Source organism: Aegilops tauschii, chromosome 3 (assembly GCF_002575655.3).
Source record: "Aegilops tauschii subsp. strangulata cultivar AL8/78 chromosome 3, Aet v6.0, whole genome shotgun sequence".
Taxonomy (NCBI): domain Eukaryota; kingdom Viridiplantae; phylum Streptophyta; class Magnoliopsida; order Poales; family Poaceae; genus Aegilops; species Aegilops tauschii.
The window spans coordinates 628,951,163-628,974,747 of record NC_053037.3 but is presented as its reverse complement, the minus strand read 5'-3'; the positions used below and the strand labels follow the sequence as shown (position 1 = coordinate 628,974,747).

General features: G+C 43.7%; 2 protein-coding genes across 4 annotated transcripts; both read right to left on the bottom strand.

Annotated features, from left to right (window-relative positions):
• Positions 1-2,777: 2,777 nt before the first annotated feature.
• Positions 2,778-7,116, bottom strand: LOC109765287 (kinase-interacting protein 1). The gene is made up of 2 exons (XM_020324382.3): positions 6,748-7,116; positions 2,778-6,110 (listed from the first exon to the last, which is right to left on the bottom strand). The coding sequence occupies exons 1-2, from the start codon at positions 6,839-6,841 to the stop codon at positions 2,983-2,985; spliced, it is 3,222 nt and encodes a 1,073-aa protein (XP_020179971.3). The 5' UTR covers positions 6,842-7,116; the 3' UTR covers positions 2,778-2,982.
• Positions 7,117-7,167: 51 nt separating this feature from the next.
• Positions 7,168-11,973, bottom strand: LOC109766789 (uncharacterized). 3 transcript variants are annotated; one of them, XM_020325870.4, is made up of 15 exons: positions 11,662-11,973; positions 11,433-11,536; positions 11,270-11,333; positions 11,000-11,119; positions 10,810-10,869; positions 10,363-10,470; positions 10,173-10,242; positions 9,852-9,892; positions 9,673-9,753; positions 9,515-9,550; positions 9,297-9,380; positions 8,864-8,997; positions 8,188-8,276; positions 7,879-8,027; positions 7,168-7,544 (listed from the first exon to the last, which is right to left on the bottom strand). In XM_020325870.4, the coding sequence occupies exons 1-15, from the start codon at positions 11,737-11,739 to the stop codon at positions 7,395-7,397; spliced, it is 1,368 nt and encodes a 455-aa protein (XP_020181459.1). In that variant the 5' UTR covers positions 11,740-11,973; the 3' UTR covers positions 7,168-7,394. The 3 variants fall into 3 exon arrangements, with proteins under 3 accessions (XP_020181459.1, XP_020182035.1, XP_040242021.1); XM_020326446.3 differs by having other exon boundaries at positions 11,000-11,116; positions 11,662-11,801; XM_040386087.3 differs by lacking the exon at positions 7,168-7,544 and adding an exon at positions 7,580-7,655.
• Between the last annotated feature and the right edge of the window lie 11,612 nt (positions 11,974-23,585).

The window sequence follows — 23,585 nt, the reverse complement described above, 5'->3', positions numbered from 1 at the left end:
CGCACTCTAGATTGGGATGCGATGGGTCGGGGAGAGTGGGGAATTTTTGCTTCGAGTGGGTCGACTCGCCTCCGGGGGTGGGGGATTTATTTCCCACCTCCCCCCGCATTCATGGCGGCTTCCTCACCAGATTCCTGTGATTTCTTTTCCAGGCTCATCTCAAAGCTGAATCCTTTTCCTCGATGTGGCCGGCGGGACAGGCACAAAATAGATGTAATATGAGTACTACTTATCAGATAGAGCATCAATTAGGATAAAAAACTTTGACAGTCACCGGCAAATTTAAAGGAATAAGCTGTGTTGTTGTGACAAAATAGATGTAACATGAGTACTACGTACTTATCAGATGATATGCTGACCGATGACTGGCCTGGTGGATTGTATCATGACTTCTTTTCTACTTTTCTTGCTCGAGCTGTCCTAAGCTTTCGTTGATAAACTTTATACTCCCTCCGTCCGGAAATACTTGTCGTAGAAATGCATAAAAATAGATGTATCTAGAAATAAAATACGTCTAGATACATCCATTTCTTCGACAAGTATTTCCGGATGGAGGGAGTACATATTATTACTCAAATATTGTGTCAGTGTCTTTCCTATAAACCCGTCTTTGTAGTTCCTGCTTTGTTCTCTGCATTTAAATTTATGTTGTAAGACTCCGCCTCAATGTGGAAATGCAAGACCCAGTGCCCATTGCCTCTGCAAAATCGCAAGCAGAGGAACACATGTATCCATCCACTGAGGCATTAACTTAGCACCTATTCTTTGTTCTGAAGATTGAATGATGTTTATTGCAAACCTTGTTCTACCTTAACTGTACAGCTTACACCTTGTCTTTTTGTTTCTGCTGCATTTTATTATTATTTATGGATGACTTTCTTATGAAAGGTTACTGTGCTGTATTAAACCATTGTCAATTCTTTTGAAGTAACGTACTTTGCATTACGTGTTGTGGAAAGAATTAAGAGTGTGAACCACAGGGCTACACAGGGACAGGGTACTCTTACTGACATGGAAGAAGACACTCACATTTACGCAGTGTCGGAAAGAAGCGTGCTGCCGAAAAACATCTCATTATTCATGAAACTTTTTCTATCAGATGTTGTATTCTGTTCACCAGTTCATTCTTTTATTATTTCAGGCTACACTGGAGAGCAGTGCCTTTGTTGGGTACAGGGAGATGCAGAAGCTGTTGAGTTTTGAAGACATGTCTATGGATGGCTATACTATTGCATTCGGGATCAGAAATGATACATTGAGCAAGCTGTGTCATAAGCTTACATGCGGTTCATGTAAAAAACCTAAACCAACTGAATCAGTCTCATTTTAAATCTCCTGAATCGCTCCTCAAGTCTCATTTTTAATCTTACATGCTGCAAATTCGATGCCTTCATCTGTTCAGATATCTATATAAGATTTTGATTTTTCAAACTTTGCAAGCATGTTTGGATTAATAGTTGTTCTCCAGGAGATTTCTTGCTGGTAGGACTTGTTGTATGGTTTCTGAAATCCGACTGTTTTATGTTCTTCACATCTAATTAGTTTCTCATGGATTTGTGGGTTTCAGAGTTGTAAAGAAAGGAGGAAGGTTCCTATGCTTGGAGTTGAGTCATGGGGATGTTCCAATTTTCAAAGGCATGTAACTACTCCCTCCGTTCCGAATTACTTGTCTTCGATTTGTCTAGATACGGGTGTATCTAGCACTAAAATGAGTCTAGATACATCCGTATCTAGACAAATCTAAGACAACTAATTCGGAACGGAGGGAGTAGATGCTGTCACTGTAGGATAAATTTGTTGTTAAACTATGTTGTTTATTTATGCCAAATATAGTGTGCGGTCTGGTTGCCATTCACTCTAGAATGAAACTCTAGTATTTATGCCAAATAGCAGCACAGTGAGAGACACTCCGGTTTTGGTGGCGGTGGATCATTTTCATCTGGAGAAAATTACAACACTATGTTAAAAGATCATGTAACTCTTATTTTATTTGTTAAAAGATCATGTAACCCTTATTCCTGTTTATGTAATTTGTTAAAAGATGATGATCTGCACAGAGGTCTTGTTTATGTCACAATTTGGTCTTCTACTATATATAAATTTGTACAAGCAATCTCTGCTTCTTAAGTTCGCGTTCTATACCTTGCATACTACATCTATGGAGTTGCTATCAAGCAATTTTTTCATCCGGAGAAAATTACAACACTATGTATCAAATAAATTTGTCAAGAACACACAGCACTATACATGAAGAAAATTTGTCTGAGATTACACAACACCATGTATCATCAAGTAATGTAAAGATCACACAACACTAAAATGTACTTCCTCTGTAAACTTTTTTATGTCCTTTTAGATCACTACTTTAGTGATCTAAAAATTCTTATGAAGTTTACAGAGGGAGTACCAAGTAAAATTCTCAAGCTTACACTACACTAAAATGTACTCCCTCCGTAAACTAATATAAGAGCGTCGTATATTAGTTTACAGAGGGAGTATCAAGTAAATGTTCTAAGATCAAACAACACTAAAATGATCCAAGAAATTGTACTTGCTATCAAGGAAATTACAACTAGGTGTCCTGACAGATGAAAATGGAATGGGAAAACATGATGTGCCTTTACATTGATCTCAGAGGTCACATTGCCCTAGAAAACAAAATATATGAAGTTGCTATCAAGTAAAAATTTGTCGTATCGAAATAACCTAGATAAGCACATCACTCAATTTCCTGGAGGAAACTACAGCAAGTAGGTTTGTTTCCTGACAGATGAACATGAAAAAGGGGAAATGATTTGTCTTTCTTCCATTGATCTCAGAGGTTACAACAAATTACAATGCCCTAGAAAACAAAGCAAGAATAGTTTGGTTCAATCATACATAGCTTGAAGCATTAATTTCATCAAAAAAATGTATCCCATCTGCTAGTTAGTTTAATTAAGCTAAATGACATATCCCTGCTGCTGCTGCTTCTGTGGGTGGCTACTTTGGCATCTTGGGGAGGAACTTCATGTCTAACTTCATGTCTAACTTCATGTCTAACTGCTGCTTGTGGAGCACGGCCGGCGTGACGCGCGCGAACAGCGACGGCTTCTTGGGCTTGGTCGGGAACAGGAAGCACTGCAGCGGCACCTTGGCCTTGGTCGGCACCCGCGCCAGGACCCCGTCCGGCCCAACCACCTCCTCCTCCCCCTCCTCCGCCGGCGAGGAGGAGGAGAGCTTGACGCCCTCGTTGAGCTTCTTCTCGATGGCAAACTGGATCGTCTTGACGTGGTCGAGGCCGCTCTGCAGCTCGTCGGAGACCCGGTTGTTCTCCTGCTGCATGTTGAGCACCTCCCCCTGGAACTTGCCGGCGCTGTAGGAGGTGAAGCGCGGCGCGCCCTCCTCGGCCTGCTCCGCCTGCTCCGTGTCCATCTCCAGCGCCGTCGAGATCTCCTCCTGGATGTCGCACAGCGACGCGAACCTGCACTGCAGCTCGCCCCGCAGCATCGCGTTCTGCTCCGACCACACCTGCAGCTCCGTCTTGAGCGCCCGGAGCTTCTTCTCGCCGTCGGCGCCGTCCGCCGCCACCCTCCTGAGGTCGTCGTACTTGTTCTGGAACTCCTGCACCCGGCCCATGGAGGAGCTGAACTTCATCCAGAACTCGAGGTTCTCCTCCAGCAGCGTGTCAATGTCGCGCCTGAACTTCTCCTCCAGTGGCGACGGGTTCTCCACCTCGGCGATCGCCGGCAGCCTCATGTCGTCAAGGTCAGCAGCGGGAGGGTCGTCTTGCATGTTTGAGCCCATCCTGATGAGCTTAGAGATGGAAGAAAGGCTCTGCTTCCTCTGATGGCTAAGGCTGGGTGTCCTCCTGTGTCCTCCTCTGATGCTGCCCCTCTCCCTCTCCTTCTCCTTCTCCTTCTCCTTCTCTCCGATAAGATTGCGCAGCGACCTGATCTCGTTGAGGCACTCCTGGTTCTTCTTCTCCACATCCAGCAGCTTCCTTTTGGTGTCCTTGTAGTCCTCCAGGAGCGAGGTGTACTCTGATAGCAGGACCTTCTCCTTGTCTTCCAGGCCATCCATGAGCCGCTCTTGCAGTTTCTTCATGTCGCTGTCAACACACCCCTTCTCGCCCTTCTCCTTTTGCTCCTCAGAATCATCAACGTCAGAAGAGATGTGGCGAAGCCGTGCCAGCGAACCCGGCCGCGAAATCTTGTCATGCCCATGATCTGAATTTTTAGTGCCATCTACGACAGACGCACCAGTAGTGCTCGCCGCCGCCCCTGTTTTCGCCACATAAACCGGTGCAGCAGCTTGGGGTTGAGGAGCAGCAGCAGCAGCATCTCCAGTGCTGGCTTGTTGGGGTTGAGGAGCAGCAGCAGCATCATCTCCAGTGCTAGCTTGTTGGGGTTGAGGAGCAGCAGCAGCAGCAGCATCTCCAGTGCTGGCTTGTTGGGGTTGAGGAGCAGCAGCAGCAGCAGCATCTCCAGTGCTGGCTTGTTGGGGTTGAGGAGCAGCAGCAGCAGCAGCATCATCATCTCCAGTGCTAGCTTGTTGGGGTTGAGGAGCAGCAGCAGCAGCATCTCCAGTGCTGGCTTGTTGGGGTTGAGGAACAGCAGCAGCAGCGGCGGCGGCATCTCCAGTGCTGGCTTGTTGGGGTTGAGGAACAGCAGCAGCAGCATCTTCAGTGCTGGCTTGTTGGGGTTGAGGAACAGCAGCAGCAGCAGCAGCATCTCCAGTGCTGGCTTGTTGGGGTTGAGGAGTCTGCACGACGGTGGCCTTCTCTTCTTCTACCTGTTGTTTGTGTTCTTCTTCCTCAGGTGGAGGTGGATGGCTCTGGCTGGATGGCTCCGTAGGAGGCGGTGCTTCCTCGCCGGTTGGCGCCGACATGTGAGCAGCAGAACCAGGAGCCTGGTAGTCGCAAACTGGCGACTGCAACATGTCGGCGAAATTACTGAATCTGCTTATCGTTTCGGTGAAGTTTGAACGTATCGTGCTCTCGTCTTTATGGAAGGAGCTTTCGAGAGCCTGCACTCTGACCAGCTCTTCTTCCACCTGCTTCAGCTTCTCGTCCAGTTCACTCGAGCCTTTCTCTTCCTCCAGGCTCTTGACGGAATTCTCCAGCTCCTCATTTTCGCGGTGCATTCTGTCGATCTGCGAGGTCTGCGACGAAACCATAAGCTCCAAATCGACAACTTTGTTGACAAGCTCGTCGATCTGCTCCGTGATCTCGTCCATGGTGATGTTGCAGTCGCTCGTGAAGTTTTCCTTGATCTTGTCGACTAACGTTTGCATCTGCAGCTCACCCAGCTTCACATGATACACGTCTCCCATCTCCGTGACATGATTCTTCCGTATGTTTTTCTCCACCAGGTCCGGTAGAGACTTGCCATGTTCGTCCATTATAGGCTTGAGCTTCTCTCTCAACACCTTGACCCGTTCAGACTCGTCCAATGCCTGTTTGGCAGCGGTCTTCCGCTGTTCTTGCAATCTGACAATGGTATCTTCACAGGATTTGAGGGCCGTCGCTGTCATCAAGGCTCTGGCTTCATCGTCCTCGATCACTGCGCTTACGTCGAACTTGTCTTGGAAGTGGCAAGCTTTTTGCTGCATCTCATTTATTTCCTTCTCAAGATCCCAGTACTTGGCAATGCCACTCTCGTACGAGTTCTTGATGAACTCTTTCTCGGTCTGCATCACAAGTATAGCTTTCTGTAGCCTGCTAATCTCTTCTCGTGCATTCTCCTTGCTCATCGGAGCTTGTTCCTTCTTGTCTCCGCCGGCTCCTGGCACATTTCCTTTCTTCTTCTTCAGCAGCCCATCGACGGTCGACTTGTGGATCTTGCGCGGATCGACCGGGGTGAACGCCTTTGGGACGTTGTCATCCTCCTCTTCTAGCATCGCATACTGAACCTGGTCAGGGAAGGCGGTAGCGATGGTGTGGTTTGCCTTGTGCAGCTCCCCTGACATGATGTCATACCGGTCGGCGAGACCCCTGTACATCCGGTACACTTCTTCCACCTGAGTGATCACCTCAGGCCGCCTCTTGTAGTACATCTCTGCTCGCTTTGAAAAGGAATCGGCTTCCTCTCCAAGGAGTAAGAGCATGCACTTGACCAGGTGCTCCATATCTGCACATCAAACGAAAAATTTCTTAGCATATCAATCAGAAGTATGAAGAGATGTAGCATTTTACAGATTTTTTTTACAAAGAATCTGATTGGTTTTTAGAGAACTTTAGCAAGGTGCTCCAATCCTCCGAATAGATGCTGACAAATTGTCGGTGTTTGGCTAGTACATTTCATTATCCTGTTGTAAAATAATTGCTGAAAACAAGAAACAAAATATGCAAGGTGAGAAACAGTTTCGAGACTTCATGCTATTTAAACTAAAAATAACATCGTTTTTGGTGCAATTAATCAAGACAATTTTCCCACAATGCATAGCATTTTACATCAACAGAATGGAACTAACACTGATCAAGTACCATTTCCATATAGGCAACAAAGGATGAAATCATCAGATCAGGGATGCAACAGGCCTGCACTGATTCCATGGTGCAGATTTTACCCAGACAAGCAGACACAACATGCATGTCAATTTTGAGATGGGACTAATTCATGAGCCACAAAAAAATATGTATATTGATTTGAAATGTGGCTGATTGAACAACTTGTAGATAGACCTGATCCATAATCCGAAAATTCCCATTTGACATATTCATGGAATATGTGAAGATAACGTTTAATCCGGAAAGTGGATGAATACCTTGGAGGTGATTGTCGAGCCATTTGGACTGCTTGGTGCGGATGTGGCTCGCCCACCACCATGAGTATGCATTGCTCGCCGCCCGCTGCAGCATCCTGCCTTCTCTGCCTCTTCCTCCTCCAGAATCCAACCCAATCTCTTGGCATTAATCTTTTCCACTATACATGACGACCATACCACGAGAAAAGAGACAAGTGGGAGGTGAAAAGAGAAGAAAGGGGGAGGGAGGAGATGCCATTGAGAGGCTGATAGCCAAGTCCATTCATTGCAAATATATCAATGCCTAAATATAGCAAAGATGGTGAGAGGTTAAAGAACGCATGCAGAAGGATGAAGTGCAGTGGAAGTGATGGACCAAATGCATGCATGCTGTTCCAAGGAGCCATCCGGATGGTAATCAACTTTTCACATGCATGGGGCTGTTGAAAATGCATAAATTTCATTGAAAAAAATCAAACCTCCAAAAATCATGTCAATTCCTAGGTAACAAACATGCCTAACATTTCTAGCAGCACACTACACACCTCAAATCTATATATCAATAAAAGTGCTCGAGATGCATGTGGCCACCAATTCCCATGCATCTTAACAGGGCTGGCAATCCTACGCTCCGTCTCATGCATGCTCCTATAATTAGGCTGGGATGATCATGTACATGCCACAGTTTTACAGTAGTTTGCAACCCATGCATAAGCACTCTGCAAAACCTGTAGCTCGCCGGCAAGTAAATTTTTAGCCATCTCTTTTCTGAACTGATGCATGCTCCTAGATGCAGCGCCATCAATGGTTTCAAGTTGCTGCAAATAAAGCCAAATCAGAATATCCACATGAATTTAATCTGATGGAACAATCTTCTTATTCAAATTGTTCTCTGCTTCGACAATGGGTTTCTCTTACAGTCTTTTTCACTATCATAGCCGTCCATACAAAAAAAAATTACAAGTTTAGTTTCAACAAAAAAGCATGTGTAAAGAAAGTTAATATACAAAGGCCATTCTTTCACCTAACCACCTCTAATCCTATACAAGTGGAACCGTATGCTGCAACAGGGTAGTGCTGTATTTGTTATTTGGCTTCATCAGTATTGCTTTTTAGTGAGACAGAATTCTCAGCTGTTGTCAGTGTCCTCACCTCAATAGCTGTAGAATGACCCTGAATCATGCTGTCAAGGTGCATAAGCAACTTGCGGTGAGCATGGACTTCTCTCTCCGCATGCTTCAGAGGACGCCTCGCAAGCCGGCCGTCATTTTCAGCAGCCTCCACGGCCATCTCTTCCAATTCTAAAGAGGCAATCATTGTTGTGTCACTGAATGATGTGACTAAAATGAAATAAAGAAATATACAAATATAATACTCCCTCCGATCCATATTAATTGTCGCTGTACTAAAGCAGTGACGAGTAATATGAATGGGAAAAAGTAATAGATAATAGCATAGCACCTTCAATTGAGGTGGCACAGAAAACCCGGACAAATGCACGCAAGGCCTGTGGAATCCCAACCCCTTTGTTTCCAGAGTATTTGACTTCCCTGTTTCCATCATTCATACTCAGTGACACAAAACATAGACCATGCTCTCATCATGCAAAAGCAATCACAGAATTCACCTTTACTTAAACTTGCCAGAGCTATTTCAAACATTAGTTGACTTTCAGAAAGAATCAGTTAATGCATTATGAGAATTAATTCCAATGCAGATTTTTCAGAGAAAATACTAAAGTTGGTATTTCATTGTTTATTCAAGCATAGCCATGCACTACTTCCAATCCTAGTTCAACATATGCGCTAGTAAGGTGGACAGTTAGCACTGCTGGATTTCAAGAAACTCTATCTATTGATCACTGCATTGTAAATCAGTAGACAACAGAAACAGTACAAAGCTGGCCTGAAACAAAAACTATCTAGAACTACTACTGTACAAATGTACAATATGGTCGGCACTGGCATAAAGTTCTGCATTTTCAGTGCAGTCAGAAAATATGACTAGTGCCGATTTCAGAATAAATTCCATTCCACCTTAACTGTCTGATGTTTGCATTATTAATGTTGCAAAGAAAATCTAGAATATAATCAAATGATGAACTGTATTAGCCATAAATAACTGCCAAACAACATACTTTATAGCAAAAGTAGTTCTAGTGCAGCCAGAGCTGCACACGTGTTCAGATTTCGGAGTACGGTGCTTTTGCCATATGTCAAGCTTCTTTTTATAAAGTGGATCTTGCTCTGAAATATCTATCCAAATATGTGCCTGAAAATGCAATGAAAATTTAAGAACATGTGCAACAGAAAATATCATCGGGGCAATGCTTCAAGAGCAAATATGTATGTATGAAGTCATATGATTGCTTGTTTCATGGAAATCATGTTTACTAGAGCTTAGTAATTAATATTCTTAACATGTTAAATAGCCATCGATGACCCAATTACTGGTGTCAGAGGACCAAGAAGCCATAATTTCTTACGAACAAGTTCCGATGCTTCATTAGTTACCACTATACCAACTAAGATTCCTTAGGAGTTTGACCATCAAACTGTAGTTTTACAGACCTGGTCATATATGTTTCTGGAAAGTGTAAATCCGAAGTTAAGTGCTAGCATGGCATTCGAGTATTTCCCATATCTGATCATGACCTGAAAATATAATGAAACTTCACTGAATTATGTTTCAGAACAGATGGTTCTCGTCATTCCCAGAGACATTTTGTGAATAGCATAAAGATCCAACCAAAATAAAGTTTAAGCGAAAAAATTTCTCCAAAACTCACCTGTTCACCAACAGCATAATTCCTGTCGGCAATGACCTGTAAGTAACTGAGAATAAGAGCAGAGTATTGATCCGTATATAAAAAAGAATGGAAAATAAGTAAAGTGCCTTGATACACAACTGCACTACTAGGCATTGAACCAAAGTTCATAGATGTACCTCTGAAACATCTTTCTCCTCGTCATACACTAATATAGAATCAGAAGCACCATCATGGTTAAGGAAATCTGCAAATGGAACCTAAATGATGTTTTCAGACAGTTAAAATGTCGATGCACAATGCATTCAATATATTTAAGTTGCAAACTAGTGACAGGCAAAGATTTAGAAAATTGTACCAGTGATACACCTCTAGAAGTCTGCCAAGCTCGAGATGAAACTGCATGTGCCATGAAAATAGTCTCAGAGGACAAATTTTTGGGGAAAATACAGCAAAGAAGTCCTATTAACCCCTTTGTCGCCTTCTCAAATAAAATCACACATAACGAAAAGGATCATACAACTGTGTCATGTTAGGATGCAGTCAATCAACCATATAATGATTCAGTATAGTTAGAATAATAAACCACCCAATTTCCAACATTCTCAGCTACCAAGATATCATTTAGTTGTAATGCTAAATGTTCAGTAGCACTTTAAATTTAGAGCCTTATACATACCCAATGCAGAAGCATGCATGAAATCCTCCAGTTTGACTTCTCCAAACAAATGTGGAAAACGTTCAAGAGCCTTGCATATGAAAAAGGGTAAACAGTTATGAGACTAATTAGCCCAAAAAAGTATGTCAATTTGAGAGAGACAGAGAGAGACACACACACACACACACAGAGAGAGAGAGAGAGCACAAACTGGTTTTGCTGCTGAAAACTGTTTCCTGATTCGTTCCTTCTGTTCGATGGCTTCATCATAGACCGGGCTATGTCGGACCATATCAAGCTCATCCAGATCCCAGAACATCTGCAGGAATTACATACTTGCTGCCTCAAATATTTTCAGTTTTCAAATGTGATAATTCATGGGCTCATCAGGATGAACATAAATAATGTACTTAATGTATATATGGTGCATTACTACTATGTAAGAACTATACTTGGATTCCCCTTATTCTTATCCTGCCTCGGCAATTTTGGGTTAGGATAAAATCATGGGGTTTTCCCAGGATAAAACAAAACAAGCCCAGTAAGAAAGAAACCATCAGGCACTTCCACTGGCATGTCAACAATCAGACAGAACTTAACCATGGAGTGTGTGTTCACGTCGCTATGTAACATTTCCATTGCATAGGTACGTACGTACCATGTTGTGCATCTGATCCTTGGCCGGAAGAGATGTAACATACGGCGCCCATCCCGATTCCTACAAGGCAAACACCCATAAGCCGGTACCTCCAAAAACTCCTTTTTTGGTATTTCATGACACAAGGAGAAATCTTCCAGAACAAACAAACAAATGCGGCAAGCAGGGGAATTAACCAAATAAGACCTACATGTCCCAGGCGCTGCTCCATCATGAGGAGCACGGCTACCTTGGCCGCCGCGGCTCTGGCGACAGCATCGTCGTCGAGCAACAGGCGGACCTCTTGAGGAAGTTTGTGTTGAGTAAGCTGCTGCATATTTACAAGAAGATAAATAAGCAAACCATAAAAATTAATTGGCAGGATACTGTATCTTGTAGTGAAGAAAGTTGCAGGATACTGTATCTTTGCAGTATATTTTTCAGAAAAAACTAAGGGGATTGCTTAGAATTGGGAACATACAGCAGCGTGAGGCAGTTGCAGTATGCAGTCCCCCTCCTGGATCGGCTGCGAAGCGAACAAGGATCTGACGAACACTGTTACTAGTGAGGATGGCTGCTGCTCTGCTCTGCTCTATGCAGCAAATCGACAGTACCCAAAACAAGAAGAGCGAGATTGACCTGACCTTCCCAAGGGCGAGGTTCCGATGCGCAGCGCCGACGAGATGCTGGCCCCCGCCTTGCTCCGCAGCCAGGGGAGGAAACCCCCGCAGCAGGGCTCGTCCTCCACCTGCATGCGGCATTCGATTCGGTCAGCAAAGGGGCGGGGAAGCGAGGGATTGGGATTGGGAATGGGAATGGGGGTTTCTTCCTTCCTTTCCGGCCGGTGAACCCTAGCCCAGATAGCTTGCTCACCTTGGGGATGGCGGCGAAGGGCTGGCGGCGGGTGGCGCCGGCGAGGGCGAGGCGGCGGCGCACCACTCCCGCCGCCATCCTCCTACTCTGCTACTGCTTCAGCTGTACAACAAACAGAGCGAGGAGTTTCCGGAAACAGAGCGAGGACCTGTGCAGAAATATCCTTTTTCACAAGGATAAATTTCTACACACGTTAAAAAGTGTTCATACAAGATGTGTGGATTTTATTCTCCTATTACATAAACAAAATAAACATTTAAATAATAAAAAAATAGTTCGACAGAGCGCAGCGTCGGACCGGACGGCGAGGGAGACAAAGGGATTGGCTCGGTTTCCCCGACTTCACGCACAATACTTGCATAGCTTTGAGACTTGCCTCCATGGCGACTTCCGGCTATAGTCCGGCGACCGGTGTTCTGTCGTGTCCTCCCTTTTCCTTCTTCTTATGATCTGCTCCCGCCTGTTTTTCTCCTGGATCCCATTTCTCTCTAATGTGTCGATCTCCCAGTTCATTGCTCGGTCCTTGCTCACCACCGACTCATTTGCGCACCACCTTCTCTCCAGCCGGACTCCACTCCGACGTCCCTTATCCAAGCTGGATCTGTCTCGCACCCACTAGTTCGTTCTGCTCCAAGCACAACCCTAAGTCCGGTGGCAAGGCGACCGAAAGGCCGTCTATCACACCGTCACCGACTCCACCCCTAAGTCACGGGCTTCATGGTGGAAGAGCCTTGGGAGGATGTCGTGATGCAAGGGCATGATCTGACTTAGCGCAAGCACGTGTGTGTCGGCTACTCCATTTTTGTCTGATATGATTCACGAACAGCTGCTCATTAAAGGTGGTTTGAAGCAATTCGTATGAGTGGTGGGAGGCATCAAGTTCTTTCTGCTATAAGATCAACAAGGAGAAACCTTGGGATTCTAATGTGCCTTGGTCACCATGAAGTTTATCGCCTAAAACTGTCGAGGTATAGGCCGACAACTTGGTAATGATCGCATGACTTGCCTGGCATATCTCATGCACTCCACAAAAGCTCAGTTTTTATTCATTTCAAAAATGAAATCTCTAGAGTTAAGCCTCAAGATCTTGTAAATCGTCTTGCATATCATAGAGTATAGTATTCCTTCGAGAGGATAGTTTGGGTGAGTTATGGCTAATGTGTAACGATGAAATGAAAGTCTCTATTCATAGTGCATCTTTTCATGCTATCTTAGATAATGTTGTCCATATAGCCTAGGGTATCAAGTTTGGTCTAGTTTGTATTCATGGTGACCTGTATCACCTTCAGACTAGTGTGATTTGGGATAATGTTGCAAAATTCGTGTATGATAACTTGGGCAAACCAATGATCTATATGGGAGACTTGAATGATATCTTGTATGATGTTGATAAGAGTACTTCTAGTGCGAATTATTTTCACATTAGTGCTTTCCGCGCTTTAGTAAAAAGTGTGGCTTCTTTGACGTTGGTTAGTAGTCCTGCTTATACTTAGCATTGTTGGGTAACGTAGCATGCAATTTTAAAGAAATTCCTACGATCACGCAAGATCTATCTAGGAGATGCATAGAAACAAGAGGGGCGAGTGTGTCCACGTACCCTCATAGACCGAAAGCGAAAGCGTTAGGTTAACGTGGTTGATGTAGTCGAATGTCTTCGCGATCCAACCAATCAAGTATCGAACGTACGGCACATCCGAGTTCAGCACATGTTCAGCTCGATGACGTCACTCGAACTCTTGATCCAGCAGAGGGTCGAGGAGAGTTCCGTCAGCACGACGGCGTGGTGACGGTGATGTTGATGTGATTCGCGCAGGGCTTCGCCTAAGCACTACGACGCTATGACCGGAGGAGTAAACTATGGAGGGGGCACCGCACACGGCTAAGAGAACAATTGATGTGCTTTGGGGTGCCCCCCTGCCCACGTATATAAAGGAGGGGAGGAGGAGGAGGCCGGCCTAGAGGGGGCGCGCCAAGGGGGAGTCCTACTAGGACTCCTAGTCCTAGTAGGATTCGCCCCCCCCCTTTTCCTTCTCATGGAGTTGGAAAGGGGGAAGGAGAAGGAGTAGGAGAAGGAAAGGGGGGTGGCGCCCCCTTCCCTAAACCAATTCGGCCTCCTCCCTTGTGGGGGGCGCACCAGCCCCTTGTGGGCTGGTTAGCCTCCCTCCTATGGCCCATATGGCCCATATATTCCCCGGGGGGTTCCGGTAACCCCTCCGGTACTCCGGCATGTACCCGATACACTCCGGAACCCTTCCGATGTCTGTATACTACCTTCCAATATATCAATCTTTACCTCTCGACCATTTCGTGACTCCTCGTCATGTCCGTGATCTCATCCTAGACTCCGAACAATCTTCGGTCACCAAAACACATAACTCATAATACAAATCATCATCGAACGTTAAGCGTGCGGACCCTACGGGTTCAAGAACTATGTAGACATGACCGAGACATATCTCCGGTCAATAACCAATAGCGGAACCTGGATGCTCATATTGGTTCCTACATATTCTACGAAGATCTTTATCGGTCAAACCGCAATGACAACATACGTCATTCCCTTTGTCATCGGTATGTTACTTGCCCAAGATTCGATCGTCGGTATCCTTATACCTAGTTCAATCTCGTTACCGGCAAGTCTCTTTACTCATTCCGTAATGCATCATCCCAAAACTAACGTATTAATCACATTGCTTGCAAGGCTTATAGTGATGTGCATTACCGAGAGGGCCCAGAGATACCTCTCCGATACTCGGAGTAAAAAAATCCTAATCTCGATCTATGCCAACCCAACAAACACCTTCGGAGACACCTGTAGAGCATCTTTATAATCACGCAGTTACATTGTGACGTTTGATAGCACACAAGGTGTTACTCCGGTACTCGAGAGTTGCGTAATCTCATAGTCAGAGGAATATGTATAAGTCATGAAGAAAGCAATAGCAATAAAACTTAACGATCATTATGCTAAGCTAACGGATGGGTCTTGTCCATCACATCATTCTCCCAATGATGTGATCTCGTTCATCAAATGACAACACATGTCTATGGTTTGGAAACTTAACCATCTTTGATTAACGAGATAGTCAAGTAGAGGCATACTAGGGACACTTTGTTTTGTCTATGTATTAACACATGTATCAAGTTTCCGGTTAATACAATTCTAGCATGAATAATAAACATTTATCATGATATAAGGAAATATAAAATAACAGCTTTATTATTGCCTCTAGGGCATATTTCCTTCAGTCTCCCACTTGCACTAGAGTCAATAATCTAGTTCACATTGCCATGTGATTTAACACCAATAGTTCACATAACCATGTGATTAACACCCAAAGGGTTTACCAGAGTCAGCAATCTAGTTCAGATCGCCATGTGATTAAAACCCAAAGAGTACTAAGGTGTGATCATGTTTTGCTTGTGAGAGAAGTTTAGTCAACGGGTCTGCCACGTTCAGAGCCGTATGTATTTTGCAAATTTTCTATGTGTACAATGCTCTGCATGAAGCTACTCTAGCTAATTGCTCCCACTTTCAATATGTATCCAGATTGAGACTCAGAGTCATCTGGATCGGTGTAAAATCTTGCATCAATGTAACTCTTTACGACGAACTATTTATCACCTCCATAACCGAGAAATATTTCCTTAGTCCTCTTAGGTAACTAAGGATAACTTTGACTGCTGTCCAGTGATCCACTCCTGAATTACTATCGTACTCCCTTGCCAAACTCATGGCAAGGTATACAATAGGTCTGGTACACAACATAGCATAATTTATAGAACCTATGACTAAGGCATAGGGAATGACTTTCATTCTCTTTCTATTTTCTGCCGTGGTCGGGTTTTGAGTCTTACTCAACTTCACGCCTTGTAACACAGGCAAGAACCCTTTCTTTGACTGATCCATTTTGAACTTCTTCAAAACTTTATCAAGGTATGTGCTTTGTGAAAGTCCAACTAAGCGTTTTGTTCTATCTCTATAGATCTTCGTGCCCAATATATAAGCAGCTTCTCCGAGGTCTTTCATTGAAAAATTCTTATTCAAGTATCCTTTTCTACTATCCAGAAATTATGTATTATTTCCAATCAACAATATGTCATCCAAATATAATATTAGAAATGCTACAGAGCTCCCACTCACTTTCTTGTAAATACAGGCTTCTCAAAATTCTGTATAAAACCATATGCTTTGATCGCACTATCAAAGCGTATATTCCAACTCCGAGATGCTTGCACCAGTCCATTAATAGATCGCTGGAGCTTGCACATTTTGTTAGCACCTTTAGGATCGACAAAACCTTCTGGTTGCATCATATACAACTCTTCTTTAAGTAATCCATTAAGGAATGCGGTTTTGACATCCATTTGCCAAATTTCATAATCATAAAATGCGGCAATTGCTAACATGATTCGGACAGACTTAAGCATCGCTACGGTGAGAAGGTCTTATCGTAGTCAACTCCTTAAACTTGTCGAAAACCTTTCGCAACAAGTCGAGCTTTGTAGACAGCAACATTACGGTCAGCGTCAGTCTTTTTTTGAAGATCCATTTATTCTCTATGGCTTTCCGATCATTAGGCAAGTCAAGCAAAGTCCACACTTTTGTTCTCATGCATGGATCCCATCTCAGATTTCATGGCCTCAAGCCATTTCGCGGAATCTGGGCTCATCATCGCTTCCTCATAGTTCGTAGGTTTGTCATGGTCTAGTAACATGACTTCCCGAACAGGATTACCGTACCACTCTGGTGTGGATCGTACTCTGGTTGACCTATTCGGTAGTAACTTGATCTGAAGTTTCATGATCATCATCATTAGCTTCCTCACTAATTGGTGTAGGAATCACTAGAACTGTTTTCTGTGATGAACTACTTTCCAATTCGGGAGAAGGTACAATTACCTCATCAAGTTCTACTTTCCTCCCACTCACTTCTTTCGAGAGAAACGCCTTCTCTAGAAAGGATCCATTCTTAGCAACGAATATCTTGCCTTCGGATCTATGATAGAAAGTGTACCCAACAGTTTCCTTTGGGTATCCTATGAAGACGCATTTCTCCGATTTGGGTTCAAGCTTATTAGGTTGAAGCTTTTTCACATAAGCATCGCAGCCCCAAACTTTAAGAAACGATAGCTTAGGTTTCTTGCTAAACCACAGTTCATACGGTGTCGTCTCAACGGATTTAGACGGTGCCCTATTAACGTGAATGCAGTTGTCTCTAATGCATAACCCCAAAACGATAGTGGTAAATCGATAAGAGACATCATAGATCGCACCATATCTAATAAAGTACGGTTACGACGTTTGGACACACCATTACGCTGTGGCGTTCCAGGTGGCATGAGTTGTGAAACTATTCCACAGTGCTTTAAATGAAGGCCAAACTCGTAACTCAAATATTCACCTCCGCGATCATATCGTAGAAACTTTATTTTCTTGTTACGATGATTCTTCACTTCACTCTGAAATTCTTCGAACTTTTCAAATGTTTCAGACTTGTGTTTCATTAAGTAGATATACCCATATCTGCTCAAATCATCTGTGAAGGTCAAAAAACAACGATACCCGCCGCGAGCCTCAACACTTATCAGACCGCATACATCGGTATGTATTATTTCCAATAAGTCAGTGGCTCGCACCATTGTTCCGGAGAACAGAGGCATGGTTCGCAAGCATCAAATGATTCATAATCAAGTGATTCCAAAAATCCATCCGCATGGGGTTTCTTCATGCGCTTTACACCAATATGACCTAAAGGGCAGTGCCACAAATATGTTGCACTATCATTATCAACTTTGCATCTTTTGGCATCAATATTATGCATATATGTATCACTTCGATCGAGAGTCAATAAACCATTTACATTGGGTGTATGACCATAGAAGGTTTTATTCATGTAAAAGAACAACAATTATTCTCTGACTTAAATGAATAACCGTATTGCAATAAACATGATCCAATCATATTCATGCTCAACGCAAACACCAAATAACATTTATTTAGGTTCCACACTAATCCCGAAGGTAGAGGGAGTGTGCGATGGTGATCTCCGAGTTCAGCACATGTTCAGCTCGATGACGTCACTCGAACTCTTGATCCAGCAGAGAGTCGAGGAGAGTTCCGTCAGCACGACGGCGTGGTGACGGTGATGTTGATGTGATTCGCGCAGGGCTTCGCCTAAGCACTACGACGCTATGACCGGAGGAGTAAACTGTGGAGGGGGCACCGCACACGGCTAAGAGAACAATTGATGTGCTTTGGGGTGCCCCCTGCCCCCGTATATAAAGGAGGGGAGGAGGAGGAGGCCGTCCTAGAGGGGGCGCGCCAAGGGGGGAGTCCTACTAGGACTCCTAGTCCTAGTAGGATTCGCCCCCCCTCTTTTCCTTCTCATGGAGTTGGAAAGGGGGAAGGAGAAGGAGTAGGAGAAGGAAAGGGGGGTGGCGCCCCCTTCCCTAAACCAATTTGGCCTCCTCCCTTGTGGGAGGCGCAGCAGCCCCTTGTGGGCTGGTTAGCCTCCCTCCTATAGCCCATATGGCCCATATATTCCTCGGGGGGTTCCGGTAACCCCTCCGGTACTCCGGCATGTACCCGATACACTCCGGAACCATTCCGGTGTCTGTATACTACCTTCCAATATATCAATCTTTACCTCTCGACCATTTCGTGACTCCTCGTCATGTCCGTGATCTCATCCTAGACTCCGAACAATCTTCGGTCGCCAAAAAACATAACTCATAATACAAATCATCATCGAACGTTAAGCGTGCAGACCTACGGGTTCAAGAAACTATGTAGACATGACCGAGACATATCTCCGGTCAATAACCAATAGCGGAACCTGGATGCTCATATTGGTTCCTACATATTCTACGAAGATCTTTATCGGTCAAACCACAATGACACCATACGTCATTCCCTTTGTCATCGGTATGTTACTTGCCCAAGATTCGATCGTCGGTATCCTTATACCTAGTTCAATCTCGTTACCGGCAAGTCTCTTTACTCATTCTGTAATGCATCATCCCAAAACTAACTCATTAATCACATTGCTTGCAAGGCTTATAGTGATGTGCATTACTGAGAGGGCCCAGAGGTACCTCTCCGATTCTCGGAGTAAAAAATCCTAATCTCGATCTATGCCAACCCAACAAACACCTTCGGAGACACCTGTAGAGCATCTTTATAATCACGCAGTTACATTGTGACGTTTGATAGCACACAAGGTCTTACTCCGGTATTCGAGAGTTGCATAATCTCATAGTCAGAGGAATATGTATAAGTCATGAAGAAAGCAATAGCAATAAAACTTAACGATCACTATGCTAAGCTAACGGATGGGTCTTGTCCATCACATCATTCTCCCAATGATGTGATCTCATTCATCAAATGACAACACATGTCTATGGTTAGGAAACTTAACCATCTTTGATTAACGAGATAGTCAAGTAGAGGCATACTAGGGACACTTTGTTTTGTCTATGTATTAACACATGTATCAAGTTTCCGGTTAATACAATTCTAGCATGAATAATAAACATTTATCATGATATAAGGAAATATAAAATAACAGCTTTATTATTGCCTCTAGGGCATATTTCCTTCAGTCTCCCACTTGCACTAGAGTCAATAATCTAGTTCACATTGCCATGTGATTTAACACCAATAGTTCACATAACCATGTGATTAACACCCAAAGGGTTTACCAGAGTCAGCAATCTAGTTCAGATCGCCATGTGATTAAAACCCAAAGAGTACTAAGGTGTGATCATGTTTTGCTTGTGAGAGAAGTTTAGTCAACGGGTCTGCCACGTTCAGAGCCGTATGTATTTTGCAAATTTTCTATGTGTACAATGCTCTGCATGAAGCTACTCTAGCTAATTGCTCCCACTTTCAATATGTATCCAGATTGAGACTCAGAGTCATCTGGATCGGTGTAAAATCTTGCATCAATGTAACTCTTTACGACGAACTATTTATCACCTCCATAACCGAGAAATATTTCCTTAGTCCTCTTAGGTAACTAAGGATAACTTTGACTGCTGTCCAGTGATCCACTCCTGAATTACTATCGTACTCCCTTGCCAAACTCATGGCAAGGTATACAATAGGTCTGGTACACAACATAGCATAATTTATAGAACCTATGACTAAGGCATAGGGAATGACTTTCATTCTCTTTCTATTTTCTGCCGTGGTCGGGTTTTGAGTCTTACTCAACTTCACGCCTTGTAACACAGGCAAGAACCCTTTCTTTGACTGATCCATTTTGAACTTCTTCAAAACTTTATCAAGGTATGTGCTTTGTGAAAGTCCAACTAAGCGTTTTGTTCTATCTCTATAGATCTTCGTGCCCAATATATAAGCAGCTTCTCCGAGGTCTTTCATTGAAAAATTCTTATTCAAGTATCCTTTTCTACTATCCAGAAATTATGTATTATTTCCAATCAACAATATGTCATCCAAATATAATATTAGAAATGCTACAGAGCTCCCACTCACTTTCTTGTAAATACAGGCTTCTCAAAATTCTGTATAAAACCATATGCTTTGATCGCACTATCAAAGCGTATATTCCAACTCCGAGATGCTTGCACCAGTCCATTAATGGATCGCTGGAGCTTGCACATTTTGTTAGCACCTTTAGGATCGACAAAACCTTCTGGTTGCATCATATACAACTCTTCTTTAAGTAATCCATTAAGGAATGCGGTTTTGACATCCATTTGCCAAATTTCATAATCATAAAATGCGGCAATTGCTAACATGATTCGGACAGACTTAAGCATCGCTACGGTGAGAAGGTCTTATCGTAGTCAACTCCTTAAACTTGTCGAAAACCTTTCGCAACAAGTCGAGCTTTGTAGACAGCAACATTACCGTCAGCGTCAGTCTTTTTTTGAAGATCCATTTATTCTCTATGGCTTTCCGATCATTAGGCAAGTCAAGCAAAGTCCACACTTTTGTTCTCATGCATGGATCCCATCTCAGATTTCATGGCCTCAAGCCATTTCGCAGAATCTGGGCTCATCATCGCTTCCTCATAGTTCGTAGGTTCGTCATGGTCTAGTAACATGACTTCCCGAACAGGATTACCGTACCACTCTGGTGTGGATCGTATTCTCGTTGACCTATTCGGTAGTAACTTGATCTGAAGTTTCATGATCATCATCATTAGCTTCCTCACTAATTGGTGTAGGAATCACTAGAACTGATTTCTGTGATGAACTACTTTCCAATTCGGGAGAAGGTACAATTACCTCATCAAGTTCTACTTTCCTCCCACTCACTTCTTTCGAGAGAAACGCCTTCTCTAGAAAGGATCCATTCTTAGCAACGAATATCTTGCCTTCGGATCTATGATAGAAAGTGTACCCAACAGTTTCCTTTGGGTATCCTATGAAGACGCATTTCTCCGATTTGGGTTCAAGCTTATTAGGTTGAAGCTTTTTCACATAAGCATCGCAGCCCCAAACTTTAAGAAACGATAGCTTAGGTTTCTTGCTAAACCACAGTTCATACGGTGTCGTCTCAACGGATTTAGACGGTGCCCTATTAACGTGAATGCAGTTGTCTCTAATGCATAACCCCAAAACGGTAGTGGTAAATCGGTAAGAGACATCATAGATCGCACCATATCTAATAAAGTACGGTTACGACGTTTGGACACACCATTACGCTGTGGTGTTCCAGGTGGCATGAGTTGTGAAACTATTCCACAGTGCTTTAAATGAAGGCCAAACTCGTAACTCAAATATTCACCTCCGCGATCATATCGTAGAAACTTTATTTTCTTGTTACGATGATTCTTCACTTCACTCTGAAATTCTTTGAACTTTTCAAATGTTTCAGACTTGTGTTTCATTAAGTAGATATACCCATATCTGCTCAAATCATCTGTGAAGGTCAAAAAACAACGATACCCGCCGCGAGCCTCAACACTTATCGGACCGCATACATCGGTATGTATTATTTCCAATAAGTCAGTGGCTCGCACCATTGTTCCGGAGAACAGAGTCTTAGTCATCTTGCCCATGAGGCATGGTTCTCAAGCATCAAATGATTCATAATCAAGTGATTCCAAAAATCCATCTGCATGGGGTTTCTTCATGCGCTTTACACCAATATGACCTAAAGGGCAGTGCCACAAATATGTTGCACTATCATTATCAACTTTGCATCTTTTGGCATCAATATTATGCATATATGTATCACTTCGATCGAGAGTCAATAAACCATTTACATTGGGTGTATGACCATAGAAGGTTTTATTCATGTAAAAGAACAACAATTATTCTCTGACTTAAATGAATAACCGTATTGCAATAAACATGATCCAATCATATTCATGCTCAACGCAAACACCAAATAACATTTATTTAGGTTCCACACTAATCCCGAAGGTAGAGGGAGTGTGCGATGGTGATCTCCGAGTTCAGCACATGTTCAGCTCGATGACGTCACTCGAACTCTTGATCCAGCAGAGAGTCGAGGAGAGTTCCGTCAGCACGACGGCGTGGTGACGGTGATGTTGATGTGATTCGCGCAGGGCTTCGCCTAAGCACTACGACGCTATGACTTGAGGAGTAAACTGTGGAGGGGGCACCGCACACGGCTAAGAGAACAATTGATGTGCTTTGGGGTGCCCCCCTGCCCCCGTATATAAAGGAGGGGAGGAGGAGGAGGCCGTCCTAGAGGGGGCGCGCCAAGGGGGGAGTCCTACTAGGACTCCTAGTCCTAGTAGGATTCGCCCCCCCTCTTTTCCTTCTCATGGAGTTGGAAAGGGGGAAGGAGAAGGAGTAGAAGAAGGAAAGGGGGGTGGCGCCCCCTTGCCTAAACCAATTTGGCCTCCTCCCTTGTGGGAGGCGCAGCAGCCCCTTGTGGGCTGGTTAGCCTCCCTCCTATAGCCCATATGGCCCATATATTCCTCGGGGGGTTCCGGTAACCCCTCCGGTACTCCGGCATGTACCCGATACACTCCGGAACCATTCCGGTGTCTGTATACTACCTTCCAATATATCAATCTTTACCTCTCGACCATTTCGTGACTCCTCGTCATGTCCGTGATCTCATCCTAGACTCCGAACAATCTTCGGTCGCCAAAACACATAACTCATAATACAAATCATCATCGAACGTTAAGCGTGCGGACCCTACGGGTTCAAGAACTATGTAGACATGACCGAGACATATCTCCGGTCAATAACCAATAGCGGAACCTGGATGCTCATATTGGTTCCTACATATTCTACGAAGATCTTTATCGGTCAAACCACAATGACAACATACGTCATTCCCTTTGTCATCGGTATGTTACTTGCCCAAGATTCGATCGTCGGTATCCTTATACCTAGTTCAATCTCGTTACCGGCAAGTCTCTTTACTCATTCCGTAATGCATCATCCCAAAACTAACTCATTAATCACATTGCTTGCAAGGCTTATAGTGATGTGCATTACCGAGAGGGCCCAGAGATACCTCTCCGATACTCGGAGTAAAAAAATCCTAATCTCGATCTATGCCAACCCAACAAACACCTTCGGAGACACCTGTAGAGCATCTTTATAATGACGCAGTTACATTGTGACGTTGGATAGCACACAAGGTGTTACTCCGGTATTCGAGAGTTGCATAATCTCATAGTCAGAGGAATATGTATAAGTCATGAAGAAAGCAATAGCAATAAAACTTAACGATCATTATGCTAAGCTAACGGATGGGTCTTGTCCATCACATCATTCTCCCAATGATGTGATCTCGTTCATCAAATGACAACACATGTCTATGGTTAGGAAACTTAACCATCTTTGATTAACGAGATAGTCAAGTAGAGGCATACTAGGGACACTTAGTTTTGTCTATGTATTAACACATGTATCAAGTTTCCGGTTAATACAATTCTAGCATGAATAATAAACATTTATCAT